At 38.3% G+C, this 23,331-nt stretch overlaps 1 protein-coding gene across 1 annotated transcript in view; it reads right to left on the reverse strand.

Moving 5' to 3' along the window:
• Positions 1–23,331, reverse strand: part of rims3 (regulating synaptic membrane exocytosis 3) — a 50,031-nt gene that overhangs the window by 20,086 nt on the left and 6,614 nt on the right. The window contains exon 2 of the mRNA XM_042011932.1: positions 13,848–14,176. Coding sequence (XP_041867866.1) covers positions 13,848–14,112 — 265 coding nt within the window. The 5' untranslated portion in view covers positions 14,113–14,176. The remainder of the gene's footprint in view (positions 1–13,847; positions 14,177–23,331) is intronic.

Raw genomic sequence — 23,331 nt, forward strand, 5'->3', positions numbered from 1 at the left:
TTGTTGTTGTTGGTTTTTTTTTTTTTGTTTGTTTGTTTTGTTTTGTTTGTTTCTTTGTTTGTTTTTTTGTGATATTGTCCTCAAATACACATTGTGATTCTTTTGTTCTTCAGACTAGTCATCAACTAAGTGTAAATTTGCTGGTTATCCTGGTTATCCAAAAATATTCACCTTTCAGTGTATTTTCCTAAAAGTATGTTTTCAAGGCTCAAATACTGCATTTGCATATGGACAAAAAGTGCAAACGCAGAGAAGGATCTGTGTTTGTGAAAATACCTTTGTGAGTGTGATGAAGGTCTGAGTTCTCTGGAGACTACTTTGTATTCAGAACTAGTCCAAAAACTGCCTTCCAGGGGACAAGCCTGTAACTACAGCAATGTGAAAAGGTGGTTTTAAACTGTATGCTACAAGCCATGTTTGACAAATATGTATAATAGGCATGCATCTTATATGTATAAATAAGTCTTACCAACAGGTTTAAAAAAAGCAGTTTTATGGACTTGCTATATATGAATGCATCTGTATAAACTGGATTAATTTGAATTTCAGTTGATTTAACAACTTATTCTGCTATTGACTCTTGTTTGGTGTCATTCATTAGATTGGATGATTGAAGTCTGAAGAAACAAGATGTACTGGTGATTTCACACATTATTAATTTAACAAACAGGGCCTCAGTAGCATGTGGAAGAACCATACACAGCCACAACAGCCTGGCACCTGAGGCTGGCCAGTTTAGTGCCTGAGCTAAATAAGCTATGTGATTTAACACTACCTAAAAAGAATTATGACATCTGTATGGCAGCATATGTTGCATCCAGTTATAGCTGATTTCTGTAGTTTTGAACTCTGTAAAACTTCAGTAAAGTGTTGCGTTTTTGTGTTGATCATTTGTGCAGCTGGCATAACAAACCAAAGGCATGTGAAACAGAAACAGTCATGTTATTTTCCTCAGAGTCAAAACCAAACTTAGTGAAAAGCACTTCACATTACTGGCAGTGGTGTTAGGTTTCTTCATGCATTTTCACTCCCAGCTGGGAGCTAGAGTTCCAGTAAGCCAACTCAATATTTACCTGACAATAGTACGGAAATAAATCGGTCTCAGAGCAAAGATGGAATCAGTTTAATAAGCAAACTAACAAGTATTCTCTTCCAGTGTCAGACAATTATCTTTCTGTCTCTGTTTCTTTTCTGTGCCTCTGGTGTCCTTCCAGCAGCAGCTACACTGGTGTCGAAATAAACACACAGACGAGACGAATGATTTAAATAAAGTATATTTAAAGAAGTTGTAAGCAAGGCTGAGAGAAGAAGAGGATGGGTGTTGAGTGGGCTGAGAAATCTAAATGGAGCAGGACAGTGTGAGGTGATCGAATATGCAGTGAAATACAAACACACGCAGAGACAAACGGTTTAAGCTGGGACGGTGATGACAGGGCTGGGATGGGGGGTGGGGTGAAGCTTTCCACTAGGACACTAACCAAAAATCACACACATTTACACCTGCTATCCTTTAATCTAAGTACTGCGCTGCTTCTCATCAGCTGTGTTCGCTTCCCTGAAAGCCATGACCCTCCCTGCAGGCTGCCGATGAACTGGAAGTCGTTCCACCGGCTCCGTTTTCACAGAGCCAACAGGATAAACCTGCTCAGGAGATAAGAGCATGTTCAGCCGAGGAGTGACTCACCCATTAAACCTGGGAAACCTTGTGTGTGCTTTCTTCCTCACCGATACTAATAATAGCAGGTAATAAATAGAGCACAAACAGAACCAAAATGCCATCACCAACACTTGTCTGTTACAAAAGCTAGAATAATGAGACACTGGTACAGTGGGAGTCGGAGTTATGCATGGAATGGCATGGAAAACTGAAATGCAAGATATGGAAGATATGTAGGTATGCATGAAAATATCCTGCATCAAGGACCAGGAGTTAAATATAAACCACTTACACAACACTGTACAATTGTGTTTTGTATCAATAGAAAACAAAGGACATTCTGCAACTTAATTTTCAGAGATCTTAATGCTGCAATCAATTTAACATTGACACTTTTATTTACAGTTATAATAAATAATAAAATGGATGGTGATTACAACTAGACAAAAAAGTAAGTAAAAATGAGCCCCAAAGGTTTTTTGTTTGGAATCAATTAAATTGTACCACTTAACACCAAGAACTCTCTGAGTTTGTTCTGTGAAAACCTCAACATGCCTTAGAAAATGTACCTCTCATACTTACGACATCTACAACTACTTTGCATGTATGAAGGGTTTTCCACCAACTGATGTGTGCAGGGTGTTGTTTAATTCAATTAAAATGGGTACTCAATTCTTTTGTGTGTCTCACTATACCAGTGAGACAGAAGCCTTTAAAATGGGGGATGGAGACAAAAGACAGTAGAAAAAACACCAGCACATAATCATTTTCTTTCCTTTGATGGAAATTAGGTGGAGATTAAGTATGATAATTCAATAGTGCTTTAACTACAGTATGCATCTTTGGAGATCTGTATTTATATAAAATAATTAGATTACTTTCAGGAGGGCTGCACAGTGGTGTGATGGTTAGCACCGTGGCCTCACAGCAAGAAGGTCACTGGTTTGAGCCTCGGCTCGGGGGAAGTTCAAACTGTGGTCTTTCTGTGTGGAGTTTGCATGTTCTCCCCATGTATGCGTGGGTTCTCTCCGGCTACTCTGGCTTCCTCCCACCGTCCAAAGACATGCATGTTAGGTTAACTGGTCACTCTAAATTCTCCCTAGGAGTGAGTGTGAGTGTGGGTTGTTGTTTGTCTCTCTATGTCTCTGCAATGGACTGGTGACCTGTCCAGAGTGGACCCTGCCTTTCACCTGCTAATTGCTGGGATAGGCTCCAGCTTCCCTACGACCCTTAATTGTATTAAGCCAGAAAATAAATGAATACTTTCAGGAGGACCACCAGTACTGAATAGCTGATGACACCAAAATGACTTAAGGGAAAAAACGTATTGAAAGAGTACTTTATAAGAGAGGTTGATGCTTTTTGAATTAGAGTCTTTTGGAGCCATGCATGAGTGGTAATTCACTTAAGGCCCGTCTGTCTCAGTTTAACATCTAACTCAATGACTACATCTTTTTTTTCTACAGCCTGATTGTTAATGTCAAAAGAATATTGCATAAGTTTAGAGTAAAGATGTTTCTTCCACAGTCCTTTAAAAAACTCAGATAAGGAAAGGCACGTTCTTGAATACATAATTGCTGTATTTTACATAAAAGAATTAAAAAAAAATGCTGTAAAAACAGTTCTTATATAATTATTATTTCGAAAGAGAAAAGAGAAAAAAACATCAGGCACTTCAGTTCCAACACGACGATGGAAATCATGTTCATTCTAAATATACATATGTGCTTACATGCTTGCATAAGATGCACCAAAGGGGATTTTGTGGATGTTTGTAATCGACAGGGTCTAATTCACAAACTGAAGCATGGCCAGAACATACCCTGCAGAAACTGAGACAACACTACCATAACCACGTTACCTCCTAATAGCATTTTAACTTTAGGGCACTGACGTATCTCCCAATTGTCTTTTGTCTCTTTGTCTTTTCTACATCTTTATTTCTGACATGTCAGTTTTTGTGGGTAATTTCCTTTTCCCATTGCTACATCTGGAGCACAGATCTACCCTGTCTTACATTCCCTCTTCTCTCTGGACCAGATCAACCTGTGGTTTAGTGGCTATTAGCTGGCCAGCTGAGTGGAGCACAGGCCAGGCTACCAGGTCAAGCCACCCCATTGGCCAATCAACACATGTCACTCAGAAGATGGAGCACCAACAGCGGACCAGGCAGGATACATTAATGACTTCCAGGAAGGAGCTGAATCGAACTTTAGCAGGAAGGAACGTTTGCCTGTCGCTCGTTCTGTTTCAGTCACATATCTAATTAGATGTCCTGACTTCACCATCTAGTTGATATAAATTATGAGGCAAATGGAGAAACGGAGAGCCCAGGTCAGCCTTAATAGGTCATTGGGTAAACAACCCTGTTTTTCCTTCAGCAACAAACTCAGTCCAATAAATTTTAAGCTTTAGGCAAATTCCTGGAAGTGCAGTGATATAATTTTGCTGGGAAAATTTTACGTAACAACCTACTGCCTTGATTCAATTTGAACCTAATTAATTGAAGCATTGTACGTCTGAGTTTAAATTGGTTCATTTTGGTTTGAGGGTGCACTGATCCAACCTTTTCCAACACTAAGGGTATGCGACAGTAATAAGGAGCAATCCAACATCACTTCGCTCTTTTTCAAAATGTAATGACAATCATGCTGCTGTCACAGGACTGCATCTGCTTGTTGTTATGAGCTTAGCATGGACGGTAACACAGATAAACTATGTTTGTTGGGAAGATACATAATCTTGTCATTTTCTAAGCTTCCCTTGCCAAAGCTCAAGCCACTAGGCTGGTGCAGATTCATCTAATTATATTTCATAATAAACTTCTGCTCATCTAAGGTAAACTTTTACACTAAAAACCAGTTGCCAGCTCAGGGAAGGGGAAATGATCATAACTCCAATATGGTAAGTGTTGTGAATGCGAGAAGAAAGGGAAAGGGTGCATGATACTGTGATTTTGTTCCACGCGCGGTCTTCTTCTGGCAGCTGAAAACATCTAAATTTAGACATGCTCCTCATCTCCCCTTCCTCCTCTCTACATCCTCAGCCCTTCCTTGCCTCCTCAGCCACACTTTCTCCATTGCTGTGCTCTCCTCATCAAAGCCCCCTGGTGAAAATATTGACAGCTCTGTCTGCGTCAGACAAGTGTCAGCTGTGCCTGAGAGCAGCGAGCCCTTTGAATGTATGTATGTGAGAATCTATACTGAGTACAGACACACTGAAAAAAACCACAGGTAGTGATACAGCACAATAATACTCATCTTCATACAAATGTGGCTCAATGAAGGAGCATTGATTGGAAGTTTATTTATGTGCAATTGGCTACAGACAAATGACAATTGGGAGCATGAAAGACATTGCTTTGATGCTTGATTTTCTGAGATTTTATTATTTCTAATGATAAAATTTCAGCATCACTTTTAAGCCTTTCTGGTTGACTTTTTGACTTTTTTTTGTTATACTTTTGAGTATTTTACTAAAAGGTTGTGCTTTGTCTCAGGTTGCATACTTCCATATTTATGGACACATAACATAAACGGACATAAATAGTTACATGCATTGTTCTATGCTTTTCCAGATGGTGTAGTAGTCAAAGAGTTGATTGTTGAAAGACTTCCAAGGACTGGAACAGCGCCACAAAAACATTTTTGGTCAAGAATATATGTGAGTTTTAACCTCACGTTCCGTAGTAGTGAGCGCAACCTCCTTGTGTACCACTTTTGTTGCCAGAGAATGCCACTAGGGGGCACATTGGAAACTCAGACTGGACAGAGTTGCCAAATTTGTAGGATATAAACAAAATTATAAACATTGCAAAAAGGAGGGTTAGTGTTTGATTAAAAAATTAATCAATGGAAAACTTTCCATCATTTTTACTGCTGCCGACCCTGTGACCTTACGTCCAGTCAACAATGCAGCTTGTAAATGCATGGCGTTAATTTCTGAGTGTCATGCACAAACACAGAATATGCAAAACAGCCATGATAATTACACACCAAAACTCTGAAAGACACTTACGCATAGCATCGGCAGTGTTTGGTGTTGGGTTGAATGACGAATCAATTTTAAACTGAAATTGCAATTTACAATGCTGTACTTAGCAAATTGTAAGAAGTACAATTAATTTTCGTTTACATGACACACCTAATCCAGGTTTCAAACCTGTAGCATTTATAAATCCACTCTCTTCAGTTGTAATTACTGTTGTCTGTCTTTTATGGCAGAAAACAGTCCAACTTCTGAAATGTCCTGATGAAGTGAATAAAAACTGTTTTACTGAGTGGAGTCGTTCTAAATGTACTTAAAGTTCAGATCTCAGAAAACATGTTGACGTTGATAAAACCTACAAAAATATGGGATCAATCTGAAGCCATAATACTGCTTAGCAATTACCACAATGACAGTAGATTCAGCTTGTTCAGCTGTGTTGGGCAAGAAGGTCTCAGAATAACACGAGTGTTGCCATCTTCACCTCCCTTGGTAGAGTTTAAAAGACATATTTTTTATCTGCTTTTCAGGTGGATGAAACCATATATTCCAACATGCATTCTCTTTCTGCTGGTTGGAGTGTGCTCACTTACGTGTGTGTGCATGTGTCTGTGGTGTAAATAAAATAACATCAGACTGTTTAGTTTTGAATACAAGGACAAAGTATAAACCTGGAAAAAATAATGTCACCATAAATGTTCACTTCAGTGGCCACAAGTTGCATCTTGCTGTTGGTAAGTGAAGCTGTTAATATCTCAACTTTGCATCCTCGAATTAGAATACAGCGGAATTTATTTGGATGTGGAAATCCTACTTTTCATGTTTTAAACAAATGTCTTGGTGAACACTGAACAGAAGCCGGAATTTAAAAAAAAATTAAACTGCAAACCAAATTGCAATGTTTGTCAGAAAAATCAAGTTAGATTTTGGAGTTTGGAGAAGTGGATGTCTGTCCATTTGCATTGAAAATTTAGCCAGAATCTTTCAGTTTGTGGGCGCTGAGAGCTGCACAGATGGATATGCACGCTAGAGTAAAAACTGTTCTTACCCTCCACGTCCACCATGGTCGCCACATAATGGAAGGGAGCGGCACACTTATTCATTTTGAGCTACTAGCAATGTTGCTAATGTTGCCAGCTTGGTAAATCTGTTGTTAGATTCAGCTACTTTTCAAAACAGCTCAGTATCTTTTGTATAGCATCTATAAACTTTCAAGACAAACATTAGCAAATTTCTAGAAAATTAAGATGCCAAAATATTATTCGCCAAGGGCGATGTCTAGAGGTTTGCTAGATTGTGAGATGTGCAGTCAAGGGGAGCAGTGCTGTAACATAAAGGCTCGCTTATGCTGCCATTGCACCACCTGCATGAGATAGAGGAGGTGGAGAAGCAGCAGCAGCATTGACATTACTTTGAGAAAATACCTAAGACATTCTACCTTTTATTTTACCTGTTTTAAGTCATCATTGTATGTGATATACAGTAGTAGCGGTTTAAAAGTTCCCATCCAAGCTGAAAGCCAGCCGAATACCTGCCGGCTTCCAGCCCAGTTCCATTCCAGTTCCAGCCAGCTGCCTTCCAACTTCCAGCCGCCAGAGAGGCCCCCTCCTTCTCCTGGGAGTGTCGATGTTTTAATCAAACTCCACCCATTCCTTGTAATATAGGGTAGACCCAGAAGATGGCGCTTCTCTCACAGACTTCTCATCGCCCGTAGTCTGTCAGATTTTATCTGAATTTACACTGACCGGCAGAGGCGCCACTCAAAGCACCTCTGATGGCCAGTCACAATTCATAAAAATGCATAAAACTTAATACATAATCATCGTTTGACGTGGAATGTGAAATTGTAACATGCTTGTGCGCTGCCAATTGTTTTATTCAGAAATGAATGCTAGTAGGTTAATAAAACCTTTCAAATACTGGATCACAGCCCCTAGCTCTATTCTCAATAGCATGTATTTATCATACTGATTAATCTTTTAATATTAGCATTATTAACATAGACAAATCAGATTTGGATCAAGCAACACAGAATCTGTTTGAGGTAGCTAGGAAGGGTTATTTTATTCTCATATTATTTATTTCACCTCCATAAGAAGACAGGGCAACAGATAAAAGCCCCACGCAGGATCGGAGATAATTTCTTCCACTTCAATGTGTCTAATCGCGGGGGGACATCCAACACTCGCTGTGCTGCGACTTCCTGCTCGCCGGGAATCCCGATTACGTCACCCCTCCAGGTGGGCTATTCCCCGACACGCTCTGATTACCATTCCAAAAGGTACTGTATGCAGCCCCCAACTTGAACATGCGCCTTCTTCAACATTCGCACTTGCTCCAGAAAATTACCATCTCTTAGGCTCCTCCACCACCACTTTGACTGTGGATTGATACGTAAATGAGCCGCAATGAGGCAGCTGAACAAGTGACCCAGTTTTGTGATTGTTGCACATTGGGTAAGAGTGGTCAAACGAGTCCAGTTTGTGTTGTCATGCTACCAGAAATGAGTCTTCACTCTGAAATGGTTCAGTCAGAGGAATATAAAGCTGTTTTAAAAATGTTGAGCAAGCTTAAAATAAACATTCATAGGCTATCTATGTGTTTTAGATTAACACAATGATAAAACAACAATAGGCTATAATAATGGAAAAGAAGCGGTGCAGCATGGCAATGATGCGTTAATGGCTCGGGTCGCGGGTTAAACATCAGTCTGGTTCGGATTTAAATGGAATAAATACATTGGTGACGAGTCGGGTTCGGGAGTCATTCTAACGGGTTAGAGCAGGTATGCGTAGCAAAACGGAACCGTGCAGGACTCTGCTCTAAGCAGTTCGGACTTGGTTGACCTGGAACCATTTGACAATAAAATCTGGAGCCATCCTGCAACGCGCTCGCTTAGGCGTCCAGTTAAACCGTGTTTATTCAACCAGTCCCTACTTCATTGCATTCATTCTTTCCTCATAGCCTACGTGCACATTTTTTTCAAGATTGTTTATGTCAGTTTTGTTTTGGAAAATGAAAAAGGAGTCTTTGCGCAGAACTTATAACATTATTCTAATCTTGCCACTTGCCTATTTTATTATTGTGTATTTTTGTAATAACATGTAAATTCACTGCATAGGAACCAACTAGTCTACTGAATTTTGTGTGACAACACTAACAGAACTGTTTTGACAATGCAACAATTACAAAACTGCGGCTCATTTACTTATCAATCCATAGTCAAAGTGGTGGTGGAGGAGCCTTGGAGATGGTAATTTTATGGAGCAAGTGCGAATGTTGAGGAATTTAGCCTTTGTTCAAGTTATGCAGCCCACAACTTGGTATACCTTTCAGAATGATAATAAACAGAACAAGACACACCAAACCAGGAGCTAAGACCACGAAGTTCAGCATCATGCTTATCTATCTTTGGCGTTTTTACACCAACATTTTTATACACTGGATAATGATAATAATTATCGATTAAAGTCACGGATAAAACTGCTGTTGTTAAAACACCCATCTCTTACAAAATCTAAAATGTAAAACAAAAAAAACAACAAACAAAAAATCTGGATCACTGTAGAAATATCTTTATTCATTGCTGATCATCTGGCCATTGAAGCGTTTTTATTTGGAATTGGGAACAAATATTTTCCACCCTGTTATATTCTGTTCCACTCTGTTATGTTCCATTCCACCCTGTTAGTAAGGTGTTTTTTAATTTTTTTTTTACTAAAAACATTGAGGACTGTGAACCTTGTTGCACCATATTAGGAAGTGAGGAACATTAAATTGATTTTGCTTTTCTGTTCCCAGGTCAAAAGGAATGTAATTATCTCTCATTTGAAATACTTGATTATGCTTTCCTTCTTGCCTTTGTGGAAATAGAAACGTGATAATCTCTCACTTGAAAGCAAGCTGGGCGTACAATAGTGTGATGACGATGAAAACTCACATGACCAATGCTCAATAAAGGGTACATGAAAATGTGAGAAATGGTCAAAAGCACAAATACCGTTTGTGGTGAGTGAAACTATACAGCACAGTCCACAAGGCTCTTTTCAAGCACACTCCTCCCCCCAAGGAGTATGCTTGAACAGCTAACGGCAGGTAATGGCTGTGTTTACAAATGTAAAGGTGCTAATTGTTGGCCATTGAATTGTTAATTTCAAACCGGGCAGCCTTTTGGTTGTACTCTGGGCATGGTAGAGGGATAAGAAATCTCTGGGTTTTCTAGTGTTAAACACTGGAAGCGCCGCCAGCGGTCTTTTGATGACCGCCAGTCATGCTATCATGCTTATAGTGTATTAAAAACTAAACGGCTGAACCTGGTATTTTAGGACTTTTATTATATAGTTGTTGTCTATAGTTTTACCTGCTTACTTGTTTGGAAAAGTAAACACATCAATATTTACGAGCAGTTTAGCACGTCTAAACTTCCACAGAGCCGCTCAGGGAGACTCTTTCTCAGCCAAACTGTCGTATATCACGGCTATGGAGTTGTAATAAATGGCCGCCCTACTCTGCTTCTGATTGGCTGTAAGATCACAAACCCTGTGTGATGATAGGCTGCTGGTTCCTGTCATTCCTACCAGCCTTTGCGCATGTGCCTGCTTCAGACAGCGGGCAGGCAGCTGTCCCACCGCTGAGACACAGTTGTATGACGTTTTATCACGTTTTATCACTAGATCGCTATGAATAAAATCCAGGGACACTTCATTTCACAGTATAAACCATTTATTTACTTATCTACTTAGGATAATAGCACTTTGAGGCCTAATTCAGAATATAGGTTGGGCTGGGTCCGGACTTTTGTGATCCCTGCTTTACACATTATCAGTATTATGTTATTTTTACCTGCCGATATTACGTTATGATTTTGTCAATATTCAGTTATGCAGCAGCTGTATCAACCCCCACTGTGAATAACTTACGTTGCAGTCAAATGACCGCTGGCAGCGCTCCTCGGGATGTTTAGAAAGCTCGCTGCTAGTGACATTCACCACTTAGCCGACTTGAGGAGGTTGTGCTTTGCCTCATAACACCATTAGCTACACATGTCGGCTTTTTTGATACATTTATTTGACGCCATTTTCAAATCAAATCATTTTTTAAATGTTGGCAAAAATGCAACAAATGAGGGACACAGCTCATTATAAACTGTTTAGAGAGCAGCAAGATCAAATCACTGCTCCTCCCCGTGGACAAAAGAGGGATTGCAGCTGTTTTTTTACTTGGGCTGCTTAGGGGCAGAGCCTCGCTGACGACGTCATTGCGGGGGATTACATTACCCCCACAGACCTGTGAAGGATCGGCCAAGGATCAGTCAAGGACCAGTCAAGGACCAGTCAAGAACCAGTCAAGGACCCATCATGGAAACAGGGGAACTTTTAAACCGCTACTACTGTAAGTGAATGGTGGCTGCATGAGATGACGCTGTGCTTAAACAAAAATAAAATATGATATTAAAGATTTTATTAAACCAGAGCAACATCCTTTTAAATGGACTCTGGCCTAACGCTTAATGAAAGCTAATTGGTCACAATTTCAGACTTTTTTAATCATCTGAAATCAGAAACAAAAATATGTGAAGGAGTGCAGTACTATTCAGAATTTGGCCATTTCAAAACACAGTAAATATGAAAGCAGGGAGCAGAACAGACGCTATCAGATGTGAAAGGCTGGAAAAAAAGCAGAAAGCCTTTGCAATGTAGCACGAGACACATGCATTTCACTCAGGTCATGCTACACCTTGCTGAGAGGTAAGAGATAACTCCCACCAGGATGTTCTTTTGTACAGAATTAATGAACTATGCACAAATGTAGATTCCCACCAGATCCATGGCTGCCCTTGTACCGAGTTAATAGCCAGCTCCCAGTGACTCATAAAATAGTTTTTGTTTTTGCTGGTTAAATTTTATAATAAGTAACATGTGATCCTGTTACAGATCTCTGGTTGATTCCTGTACTTTGAAAATGCTGTTTTTGAACTGAAAGGAGGCAAATTGTGTGAGTTTAAAAGTTACCAGTGAAGTTCATGAACACTTTTGCTGTATCTGTGTAAAAGTTGATGTCAAACCCAAATCCAATTCCTTCCTAAATTCAACCCTTTATTTGTCACATTTCTAGAGAAATACTACCAAATACATTCAGACATGTTTAGTTCATGTCGATTTGCTTTGTTATATCTTGTTGGAATGTGTTTGCAGTGGACAAATATATAGAAACTAGAAATGGACTATGTGTGTAAAAACATAATCCTGAAGGTTAGAATGCATAGTTGAAAACAAAATACTGCCTTGGCGTTAGTGGGATCCTTATAATTGTGCACATAAAGATATGAAGGTGCAACTGGGTGCAAGCTGACGTCAACTTTACATTCTCTATTCTACATGATCTTGTTGTTGACATGTTACAATTCACTGTGTACCTTTGGCCATTTAATTCACTTCTGCTTTTTGTCCTGGTTATGTTATCACTGTATTTATCTGTTACAAAAATGTCAGTAAGAAGTAAATCTGATAAGGCTCTTAAAAAGGTTAAGTCAGAGGAGGAGACAGTGGAAAATCCAGAGGCAACAAAAGTCAGCTGAGAACACATCAAGAGATAGTGGAAGATAAACTGAGAGACAAATAAAAAGATTTTATTCAACTTTCTGCTTTTTCACCAGACAGTTTTAATCCCTATTTGTACTGCTCAGTAATAAATAAAAAAGGTAAAGCTGCACTTTATTTAGGTAGAAAAAAGAAATTAGAGAACTGACTGGGAGTAACTAGCTAGTTTGCGAACGGAAGTACTTTTTTTGAGGAATTCACATATAATGTGGAGTTGCTAAATGTTCATGCTTGTTAAATCCTAGTCTCACTTAAGGAAAGAATTGTGAGGTCTGAAGCCTAATAATTTCTAAACATTTAAAAAGTACAGCAGTCTCATTTAAATGAGCCTTTAGAAAGTAAGCATATATGCAGATATATCTAAAATCAACAATAGCATACAATGTTTGCTTAGCAATTGAAAACCTATCAACATTTAGTCTATATTAAATATATATATATATATATATATATATATATATATATATATATATATATATATATATATATATTTGTGACTAACTGCTCCAACTTTCTCAACACAATAAAAACTGAAAGTACAATGTTGTGAAAATTTACATTTTTAGTTAAGAAATATTATGAAAAAAATATAATGGTCCTCAATGTTACACAAAGCGGAGTGCTTTAAACCCTGTAACACAACTAAACATACACAAAAGCCAGCAAGCAGATGGGAACCAGCAGACATTCAGTTCAGTGTGAACATGCAGAAGCAGAGCCTGAGGACATGGTGAAATTAATAAGTTGTTTTTTATAGACAGAAATTATTTAACTGCACTGAAAGAAGTTGCATTCCCTGCCCCTGCTTGCCCAGCCTCTCAGCTTGTACCATGTCTCAGTGTGTGGCATGTTATCCCCATTATCCAGCAGGAATGAGTGGGCCTGTGTTCACCACTGATGCGCAAATTGAGAAACACTTTTGTTGCCGCTGCACAGGATCTGTAATTATACACTGTGGGGGACATATTACAAGATAGAACCACTGTCACTACCACACAATCACAATGCATACTTGCTGCTACTGCTGCAAAAACCGCAGCACAGTTCAACACACAGTAATGCTTAAAATAGAGCTGCTGTCTTCAATAAAGACGTTTGTTAATAATAAAAGATTTGCAAAGCCACAGAGAGCTTTTTGCCTATTATAACTATATTTAAGGTAGTGCATTTCCAAATACTCTTTAAGGTGAATTATAGTTGTATTCTAGTCTATACATCAAATTAACACGGTATTGCAAATCTTATCAATTATATTAAAGCATTTAATAATATTAGAAAGCCCATGTTTTGTAATGTTTAAACCAAATTCTCTGGAAAACTGATTAAATATTCAACTAAATTAAAAGTGAGAATGAATTTGATTGGCACTTTAAAATCAAACCTATCATATCACAAAACTTTATAAACTACCTTGAAAACAACAGGAAAAAGACAAAAAGAAGCTGACAGGAACAACAGGATGAAAGGGCAACATAGAGAAAGTGTAAAAGTGTCAACACTGTGAGAATAATAAAAGGAGAAAAGGACAAACAGTATGAAGTTGCTCTGCTGGAATAAAGAAATGAAAAAAGGATATTAAAAAAAATATTGGAACGGAGACTGACCTTGCTGGTTGAGCTGCTGTGTGCTTTTGCTCCACTGTGACAACCCCACAATGGCCACCATCTTTGCACCCAGACTGGAGCGCCGCTTCTTGTTGCCAGCCAACGATGTTGAATCAGGACCCCCGCTGCTGGGGCTTTTCTCCAGGTTGTACATGGCCCCTGAGATGCTGGAGGATCGCACCACATTCCGGGCTGCTGCGCTGAGCCCACTGAGACCACTCATCCCGCCTGGACTGGGCACCTCCACGGAACTGCTAAGCATCATGGTCCTGCTGAACTGGAGGGCCAATGGGCTGGGAGGAGTGGGGGGCCGGAGAGTTGGAACAGGGCTATGAAAAGAAGATAAGAGGGCATGAGACAAAATAACAAGGTGAGGATGGAAATACAGGAAGGATTAAATGTGTGAGCAGTACCACTGCTCAGATAAAGTACTGTGTAATCGCTTGTCTTACAGCTGTATGAGCTCCTTGTGACTGAAGGACAATGAGTTTAAATTCCAACCAGAGTTTAGTTTTCAGTTTAAGTCTCCACTTACTGCATACACAGCAGAAATGACTTCCTACAGGATGTAAAGACAAAAGTAAAAAGCTCGTAAAGGTCTTTTTGATATCCAGAAGTTTTGCAATCTGAGAAAACAAAGAACTCAAAGGTCAGTAGGCGAGGATAGTTCCGATACACAGTTTAAGCCAAGTAAGAAATCCCTCCAGCCTCTCACACACACAAATGTCAAAGCTGGCCTGTTGTTAAGATCGACCCTGTCAGCTGGTATTTGTCCTCTGTTTTTTGGGGGTTTTTTTTTTTGGAATTTTATTTTCCATCTGACCTTAAACAGTGACGATAAATAGTCATGACTTTGTTGTCAAGTCATGACTGGCTGGCTGAATCCTGGCAGAATGTCTGTGTGATCTTCTGCACAATACACTGGCTAAACTGAAGGACACAGCAGCCTGTTTGCAGAGGTGTAGCACTCATAGACTCGTGACTTGTTAAAGCAGCAAAAACACATCTGCAACAAACTGAATGACGATGTTCTACTTCATTTCATAGTAAGACATAGCTGTGTTACAGTGAGCTAGCATATACTGTGGAACAGGTAGCTAAGCAAAATGGAATTCGGGCAACTAATTTTATTATTTGCATGTGTTTTCTTTCTATGATATTAAACTTTTTCCAGAAAGAAACCATCAATATTCAACCATGCAATTTCCTCTTCAGTCACCTCTTCTGTTCTCTCTTTCTGAGGCTAAATGGACCGCCATAAAATTTTTAAATGTGTAGACAAAGTGGGACACTGCTTTTAAATAATTGTGCATTTCTTTTCTTTCATATAAAAGTTTATTGTTGCATTTTGTTTATTTCTTTTGTTTTTGTTGTAAAGAGGACAGCACTGTTGTCTTCCATAACCTACTTAATATGGGGCTTGAAAAATTTATCTACCTCAGCACAGTAACACACATAAATATGCAAGATCATGTAACCAGCTAAAGAATCTACAGACAGTGCACAGGTGTGCATGATAAAATTTCTAACAAAGCACTATTGATATAGGGCTAACATACAATGAATTTAATTTTTTTTTATTTATTTTTATTTATTTTTTTTTACTTTGTGTGTGTTTTTGTGTTTTAGTCAAGTGAGTTTAAATTCATGACTAATCATGTTTTAATTAGTGGTCACAGCTCTTAGAATCACAAGCTTCCCTGATGGCTAAAGCTACTCAGGACTAGGGTTTTTAAAAAAAATCAATTCTCAGATACTAATTGATTCTAAAAATCCTGTATATATATATATATATATATTTATATATATATATACTTTTTTTTTGCACCACAATGAGCAGTCTGACAAGACTGTTTGAGACTGTATGAAAACTGTATTCTCTGCACAAACTAATAGAGCTTTAAAATAATGCATTTATTTTACATTGTAATGCCTTTTCTTATATGTATTAATACATTTTTGTTGTATTGTTTGGATTGTGTTGTTATTTTTGTGGTGTTCTGGCTTAGATTTAAAAAGTAAATCAATTTTGTCCCCGTCTATAGTACTATTAATAATAGTAAAGAGTATCGAGCACCATCCTTAATATCGGTATGGAGTTTGAAATTTTAGTATTGTGACAATTCTACTCAAACAACAGTAAAAGAGCTTATTTAAAATCTAGAAAAACACAAACCTAAAAAAAGATTCATAATAATTTAAGCAAGAGTTAAATTGTGAATACTTACAAATAGCACAAGATATTTAAGTTAGGATAGAACTAGTAGCTTTTAGATTTAGCTTGCCCATCTGGAAAGCTTCAAATTCTCAAAATATGGAGCGCTTACAGAGTCCTCCACATAATCTTAATTTAATAAAAGCAATATTCAAAATTCAAATTATATTGATTCAGGTTTTGGTAGACCTATAGCTACACATGTGCCAAAGAAACTGAGCACATCTTAGCCTTTCATGCTGCCATCTGCTAATTTGAACAGGCAAGATTTCACATGATGCTGGTAATGTAAGTTTCAGACATGTGGTCAAACATTGCAGGACAAATTAACTGGAATTTTTTTTTATTTATTTATTTTTTTTATCTTGTATAGTGACAATAGTTCAGTAATTCAGTCTATATACACGTTCTTAGGCTATGCGGTGTTTACTTTTTCATTTTCTAAAATATTTATATTGATGGACACATTGGTGGCAACATAGGATTCAGTATCTTGTGCCACGGGTAGTGCTCTATTTAACTTCCAGTTGGCAGAGTGATGCTCTTCCTCCAGAAACAGTAAGCCCAGATACTGTACAACAGCAAAAGAAAAATGCTGCCATATAGTGAACTAAAAACAAATGCAAACACAAAGTAAATAGAGCAACTTGATCAACATTTTATTGCAGAACTCTTGGAAACAATGACAGCCTGCACATCTTGTAGCCATCTACAGGTATCAAACACCTTGCAATTTTTGCCAGAAACATTTTAATGAAAACTGTTTCAACTCACTTTAAAAATATTTAATGGGATTTAGCCCAAGACTCACTGCTGACCAGACATTTGAGCCGAGAACAAAAAGTTGGACAAACTTATTCAAATTCAATGTAATGTCATAATGAACATGAGGATATTCACTTTCATGCCAATCCATCCAGCAGCTGTCCAAATGTGGTGATGCTGGAAGATGAGTCAAGGGATGGCCAGCATCTGCAGAACTCATCATCTAAGGGTTTTAAGTGTCAATATGAGACGTTATGGTAATCCATCCAATGGCTGTGGCAAAACAAATCTGAATTTTCCATCTCAAGATACATCTAGCATGTCTAAAAGACTACACTAACGTGACTAAATGACTAGTTTTGCATGCTCAGTCGATGACTGCAGGGAGTGGTGCACAAATGCGTTACTAAAATACCACCACTGGAAATAATAAATAATGCAAATTCTGTACAGTACAATGATTAAACCTTTATATCTTCAAAACAAAAGACTCAAATGCAAATGTGTTGTGCTTTAGGCATCTCTATAAATCATCATCACAGCCCTGCTTTGTCAGACAACCACGATGCTTACAACCTAAAAGACTTTGCTGACCAGGACTTTTTGTAGGAGAGTATTTACTATACGCAGAGGAGTCGACGGGGGCACTGGAACAATTAAGTGATATTGCAAAGGTTTAGGTGTCATTCTGGCATTTAGTTATAGTAACTCGTAATAAGAAGGCAAGGAGGATGAAGACTATTTACATAGCTATACACAGCGATTGCATTAGTTATTACAGCTAAAAATACTGAAAGAAAGGAATGATAAATAGAAAAAATGGCTTTAAAGTAGAAATTCAGGTAAGCAAATATGCCCTCATTTTCTCCCATCTCCTTTTTCTTTTTTTTTTTTTTTCTTTTACTCCTCCCTATTCTAACCCCAAGTGGGGGGAGACTAGGAGAGAACTCTTCTCTTGCTTTGCTTTCTGAGGGGGGGGGGGTTGTACTTTGAACACAGTGAGCAGAGCAGCAGGGAAAAAAACTGAGGAACAGAAAAGGCTGAGAGATATAAATATAATAACACTGCTTTCAAAGAGGCATGAGGCTGAAGAGGAACAAATGAGGGGAGAGGAAGGACAGGGAGAGAAACGTGGGTGGAGGGGATGCTTCATAATGAATGGACAGAGAAAAAACACTGCATGAAGCTGGCCTGATCTGCGAGAAATAATAGAGTGGAAGCAAGCAGAGGAAGGGGGAGAGGACTATGACACCAATACCAATGATGACTGAGACACGCAACCAGTCCTCTTCTCCATCTCATGATCTTCTGTCTACTTGTGTTGGGTTTTGGCTGCCATGCTCTAACAGGACACAGGATGAACTGAGATGTGTTACGCTGAATCTAGCGTACTGCATATGCTTTGCCCAGAGGACATGCATACTGACAGCTGGTGGTAACAATGTTAGTTTATATCTGCTGATTAAAACAGGGCCAGCTGGACACATTGTACACCCATATAGATTCCTCCACTATATAAACAGATCAGCATTTTCTGCACTCTCTTGCTTACTTGTGCTTTACCATGATGATAGAACCAAAGCTGTTATCCTAGCTCAGCATAGTCAAAACACTGGAAGCAGCAGAAATAGCTAACCTGTCTCAGGTGAACTAGCACTTTGAGTTGTCTCCTCCATACGTTCACAGATTCCATAGATGGCTTTCTTAATATCATCTGCTCTCCATAAGAGGAAATGAGTGTATATTCACTTTGTTATGAAGTGTTAACATTTAAATTTAAAAAAGCCTTTCTAGTCATTCTTGTATCTTAGTGTGTCTTCCAATCTCACATCAAAGTGTTGCAGCTACTCATGGGCCTGATTTACTTAGATCCCTAATAAAAAGGAGAATAAATTGTGTGAACACGCAAATACATTTGCACGTGTTGTTTATGATTTGCAAATGATCAACTAAGAATGTTGGCGCAACTGATAACAGGCGCAAACAGCAATACTCAAATGAGCATTTAACGTGTGTTATGGTTTCACCGTGGAGAGATTGGAAGCAGGAAGGTTGCAAATGCAAAATGAAATTTGACCCGATGGAGATACAGATATAAGTGGACAAGGAAAATAAAAATATTGCTGAGCTCCTCCAAAGAAATGTAAACATCACCAGAATAAGTTCAATATGGAAGAGTATTTACTAAACAGTAAATGCAGATGGGGTTAGGTTAAGAGGAAGTGGCAAGATATAAGATGAAGTTCCCAAACAAATTGCTTAATAAAACCTCACCAAATAAGACAGGTGGGGGCCGGTACAGGAGATGCCTCTGACCAACTGTGAGGAGCAGATGACTGGAACACCAGGTATGACGCACTAGAGCTGATTGCAGAGCAAGGTATGTGACAAAACAATTATTGATGAAATAAAACTTTTAGCCCAAGACATATTGATCAAATAAACGTGCCTCCTGTGGCACCTCTTAATTGGCACGAGTTGAGCTAACAGGGGCGCATTGCAACACACACTCGGCAGCTGGTCATTGCTGTATCTGGGTTGATGATGGTCATTAATGCTCTTAAGAGAGGGATCGAAGCTGGGGTACAGGCGGTGGTGAAGGCTCTAAATGCCAGCAGACCCAGAGCGCAGCAGCAACAGCCCATCCAGCGTAACATAGCGATCAACACAGCCAAATGTTTCAATAATCTTTGTCTCTGGTGTTCCAAAAACATTAAGCAATCAGAAAAGATGTGGTTTCTCCGTCACCTTTGAGGTGTGTAGCCTCCTCCTTGCAACAATAACTGCAGCTATGTCTGCGCAAAGTTGTGCAATACCTGCCTTTCAAACATGCTAAATATAGACGTAGAATTCCATGTTTGGTAAATCACATTGTGTGTGATATTTTTATCTATTTGCATCTGCTCCTCCAATGTTTTGCGCTTTCTGGCACATCGCATATTGGTCAAGAGCAAACGCGCTAAATGGAACTCGCATTATATTGTCCATTTTACAGACGCAATCCTTGGTGCACCTGGTTAGAAAATCAACTGGAACATGTTTTGCGTGTGCTATTAAGTTTGCCCATGTTTTTACACACGCAAACCTTTAGTAAATCAGGCCCCATGTACCTGACTCCATATTATGTTTTGCTGGACCTAAAGACAGCTCCATAGCCCATCCATCTTAATCTCTGTTCCAGACAGCTACCTCACCATATGTCTCTGTGCTCTCAAACTTCCCATCCCAGAGTTCATTTATTTCTCCCCCTGTCAGCAAACCACCCAGCATTCAGTTCCTCCTCCTGCACACCTCAACACAACTCTTCCCCACCCCCACACAAACAGTGCCATGTGAGATTTCACCTCTTAAGTTTCCAGGTTTACAGGACAAGCAAAGGGAAGGTGAAAGAAATACATCTTTTTCACTTCACAAGTCACAGAGAGTAATTGAAATATTAAGTCAATTGAGCTTCAAACGTGCTGGTTTGTGTTTACCTTTAGAACCAGGCAAGATGTTTCTCCAATTCATTGTTCTTCACAAGATATATAGCTTTAATTCCCAACTAATGCTAGATGCACAAAATGTCATTAGTCATCTGGTTCCAAATAAAATCAGCATTTGAAAACTGTGTAAAAGACCAAAGGACACAAATGTCAGTGTAATTCAACTAACTGACTGTCTGCAGTAAGATTAATACATTTTAAAGCTAAAACAAAAAGCCTAAAATTTGATCTCTTCGTTTTAGTTTAACCTCTAATCACAAAATATCACAATCATGTTAACAGAGATGGCTGAGTGATTCATTAATGGTCACTTTAAAGATCTCTTCTAGTTTTGCAGACCACTCTGCCACTGCTGGACAGTTAATTAGCCTACATCTAACAACAGCTATGGTTGTAAAGATGTAATCTGTGTCTGAGTGTCTTATCAGGTCATACATACATCAACAGAAATTCGACCCACCTGAAAAGTGAAACCCTTTTAACTTTTTGAAGCTATTGTCACTGCTGATCTCTTTTACTGCTTTTGCTATCGAGTAAGTCCGTTTATGTTTTTTGCATCTTTGCTACAGAGCTGGCGCAAGCTGAATTTCTCGCATGGCAAAACACAGATACAAAAAAAGTAACAGATTGTGTGTGATTCCTAATGTAAACGCTGTTTTGACTGAAAGTCTATCATTATTCCAACCCTTTTACAGTACCTTCTATCAATATTTCAACTAATACACTGTGCAAATTAAAATGAAAATGATCCGTAAAAGTTGGGAAATGTATGTTTTCAACATGCAAAAATATATGCAAAGGTTTCATATTTTAAGCTCTGCACATTTTATAATGTGTGCATGTATAAAAAATTAGCTACTTATAAAAAAAAATGTAATTGCATGAAAACCACACCGGCAGTGCACAAGGGCACACGGGAGCTGTAAAGCACTTTCTGTTAAGGCTGCCATGGATACTTCCCAGGCTATGATACAGTATGAGTCCTACTGCTGCCATTGTGTTTGGCCTTGTATATGTGTGTGTGTGTGTGGCTGATGCATCTATCTGATTATAACGGGTCTCTCAAGGCGAGAAAGCAGAAAGCAGGTTTTACAGTTACACACAGAGGAGAGTAAAGGTGCCAGGCTGAAGGAAAACTGGGAGCCAAATGGATCACACACAAAATGACACATGGAGAAACCATGAGTAAAGCAAACACACATATGCTGAACTGAATGAATGTGCCAGATTAGAGCCAAAGACTTTGACACAATATTGAATGACAGAGGACTGTATCATCGATGTCTTGACCAGTGGACTTGAATTAACATCCAGATCATCTGGAAAGCATGCAGCTCAGATACAGATTTGATTTCTTCACTCTCACATTGACTTAATCAGCACAAAGAATCAGAAAAGAACCGTCCAAATACAGTCACAGCAGCATTTATTATTCGCAAATCTCCTATTTCACACTTTTCAGAGCAATATCAAGCTTGTCATGCACACATACAGTTCTGAATTCTAACAGCTATGAAATGAAGGGAAACAAGGACTTCATAAGAAGCCTGCCCCACTGGTATAATTACATTTTTTTCCAATAGATTTTTTCTATGGGGGAGTCACTGACTCACTCCCCCCATCACCTCATGACAAGAGACATAATTTTAATCTGTCATACATGTTTTTACGCAGACTAGCTGGATCATGTCAAATCAGGCATAGCACTACATTTTCTCAATTAGACCTACAATTATGAGATGCATTGGTCTGTCTGAGGTTGTTTACAATGAGATGAAATTGATATTTACACATCTGTGGGCAGTAAGCAAACAGATAAATAATAGCATTATCAGATACAGGGCTTGGAAAAAAATAATAGAAACACCATTTTTACCATTTTTAATATTGAGTTGTTTTTCTTTTGGCTGCAATAACTACAGAACTCTATTCTTTACATAAAAGAGTAGAGGTCTACAAGTTTCACACAGTAGCTGGGGGAATTTTATTCAATTATAACCTGTTAATGCTTTTTCTGAGATTATGGGATGGGGAGAGGGTTCTTTAACTTTCTGCTTCAGAACACTAGAGGGATTTTTTTTTATTATGCTAAGATCTGGTGATTGCGGAAGCCAACCCAGGTATTCCACACTTTAACTACTACAGCTGTGTGAATCTACACGTTGCCATGGACAACGCCACAACAACTGGGAAACAAAGTTTACAAGCCCCCCTTAAGAATCACTCTGCCATACAGAGCTGCAGCTATACATACATACATACACATATATATATATATATATATATATATATATATATATATATATATATATATATATATATATATATATATATATATAAAAAACTCTGGTTCATATTCAACTTTTTTTCTAATTCTCATTTACGTTTACTTTAAGAACTCAGGTGCCTAAAGGGTTAATTCATAATTGAGCAACTCACTGCGATAAATAAATAAATAATAATAATAATAATAAATTGGAAAAACTGAAGTCAGAATCAAGTGTGCATACAGCCTAACTGAATGCAACATAGTATAAAATCCAAACGGAAAATGGAAGTGTTACAGACAATAAGCACCCATCTCAGTCTAAATCACATCAAAAGGCCAAATCACTTAAGTCTTATGTTATGACATTAAATAAATAAATAAAGGCCAAAACAAGAACCAAAGAAATGAAAGACTGGCTACACACCATTATATTTAGATCTCAAATGTCTAGCTTTGCTATTAGGAAACAGTAGAGGCCAAACAAAGCACTGCAAAATTAATCAATTCTGAAATCCAAAATGAGGTCTGAAGGGCCAAGACATACATTACATTGAATTAATTCACATCAGGAATATGTTTACATATATAATAAATAAAAAAGACCATATTTAAAAAAAGAAACCAGATCAAATTAATTAATAAATACCCAAATAAATAACTCAAATGGATCTCTGTAATGGTTCGTAGTGACTTTGGAAGGAAAAGCAAAACATGGAATTCAATTACAAAAGAAAGTTTAAGATGTTGTTA

Source organism: Melanotaenia boesemani, chromosome 17 (assembly GCF_017639745.1).
Source record: "Melanotaenia boesemani isolate fMelBoe1 chromosome 17, fMelBoe1.pri, whole genome shotgun sequence".
NCBI lineage: Eukaryota > Metazoa > Chordata > Actinopteri > Atheriniformes > Melanotaeniidae > Melanotaenia > Melanotaenia boesemani.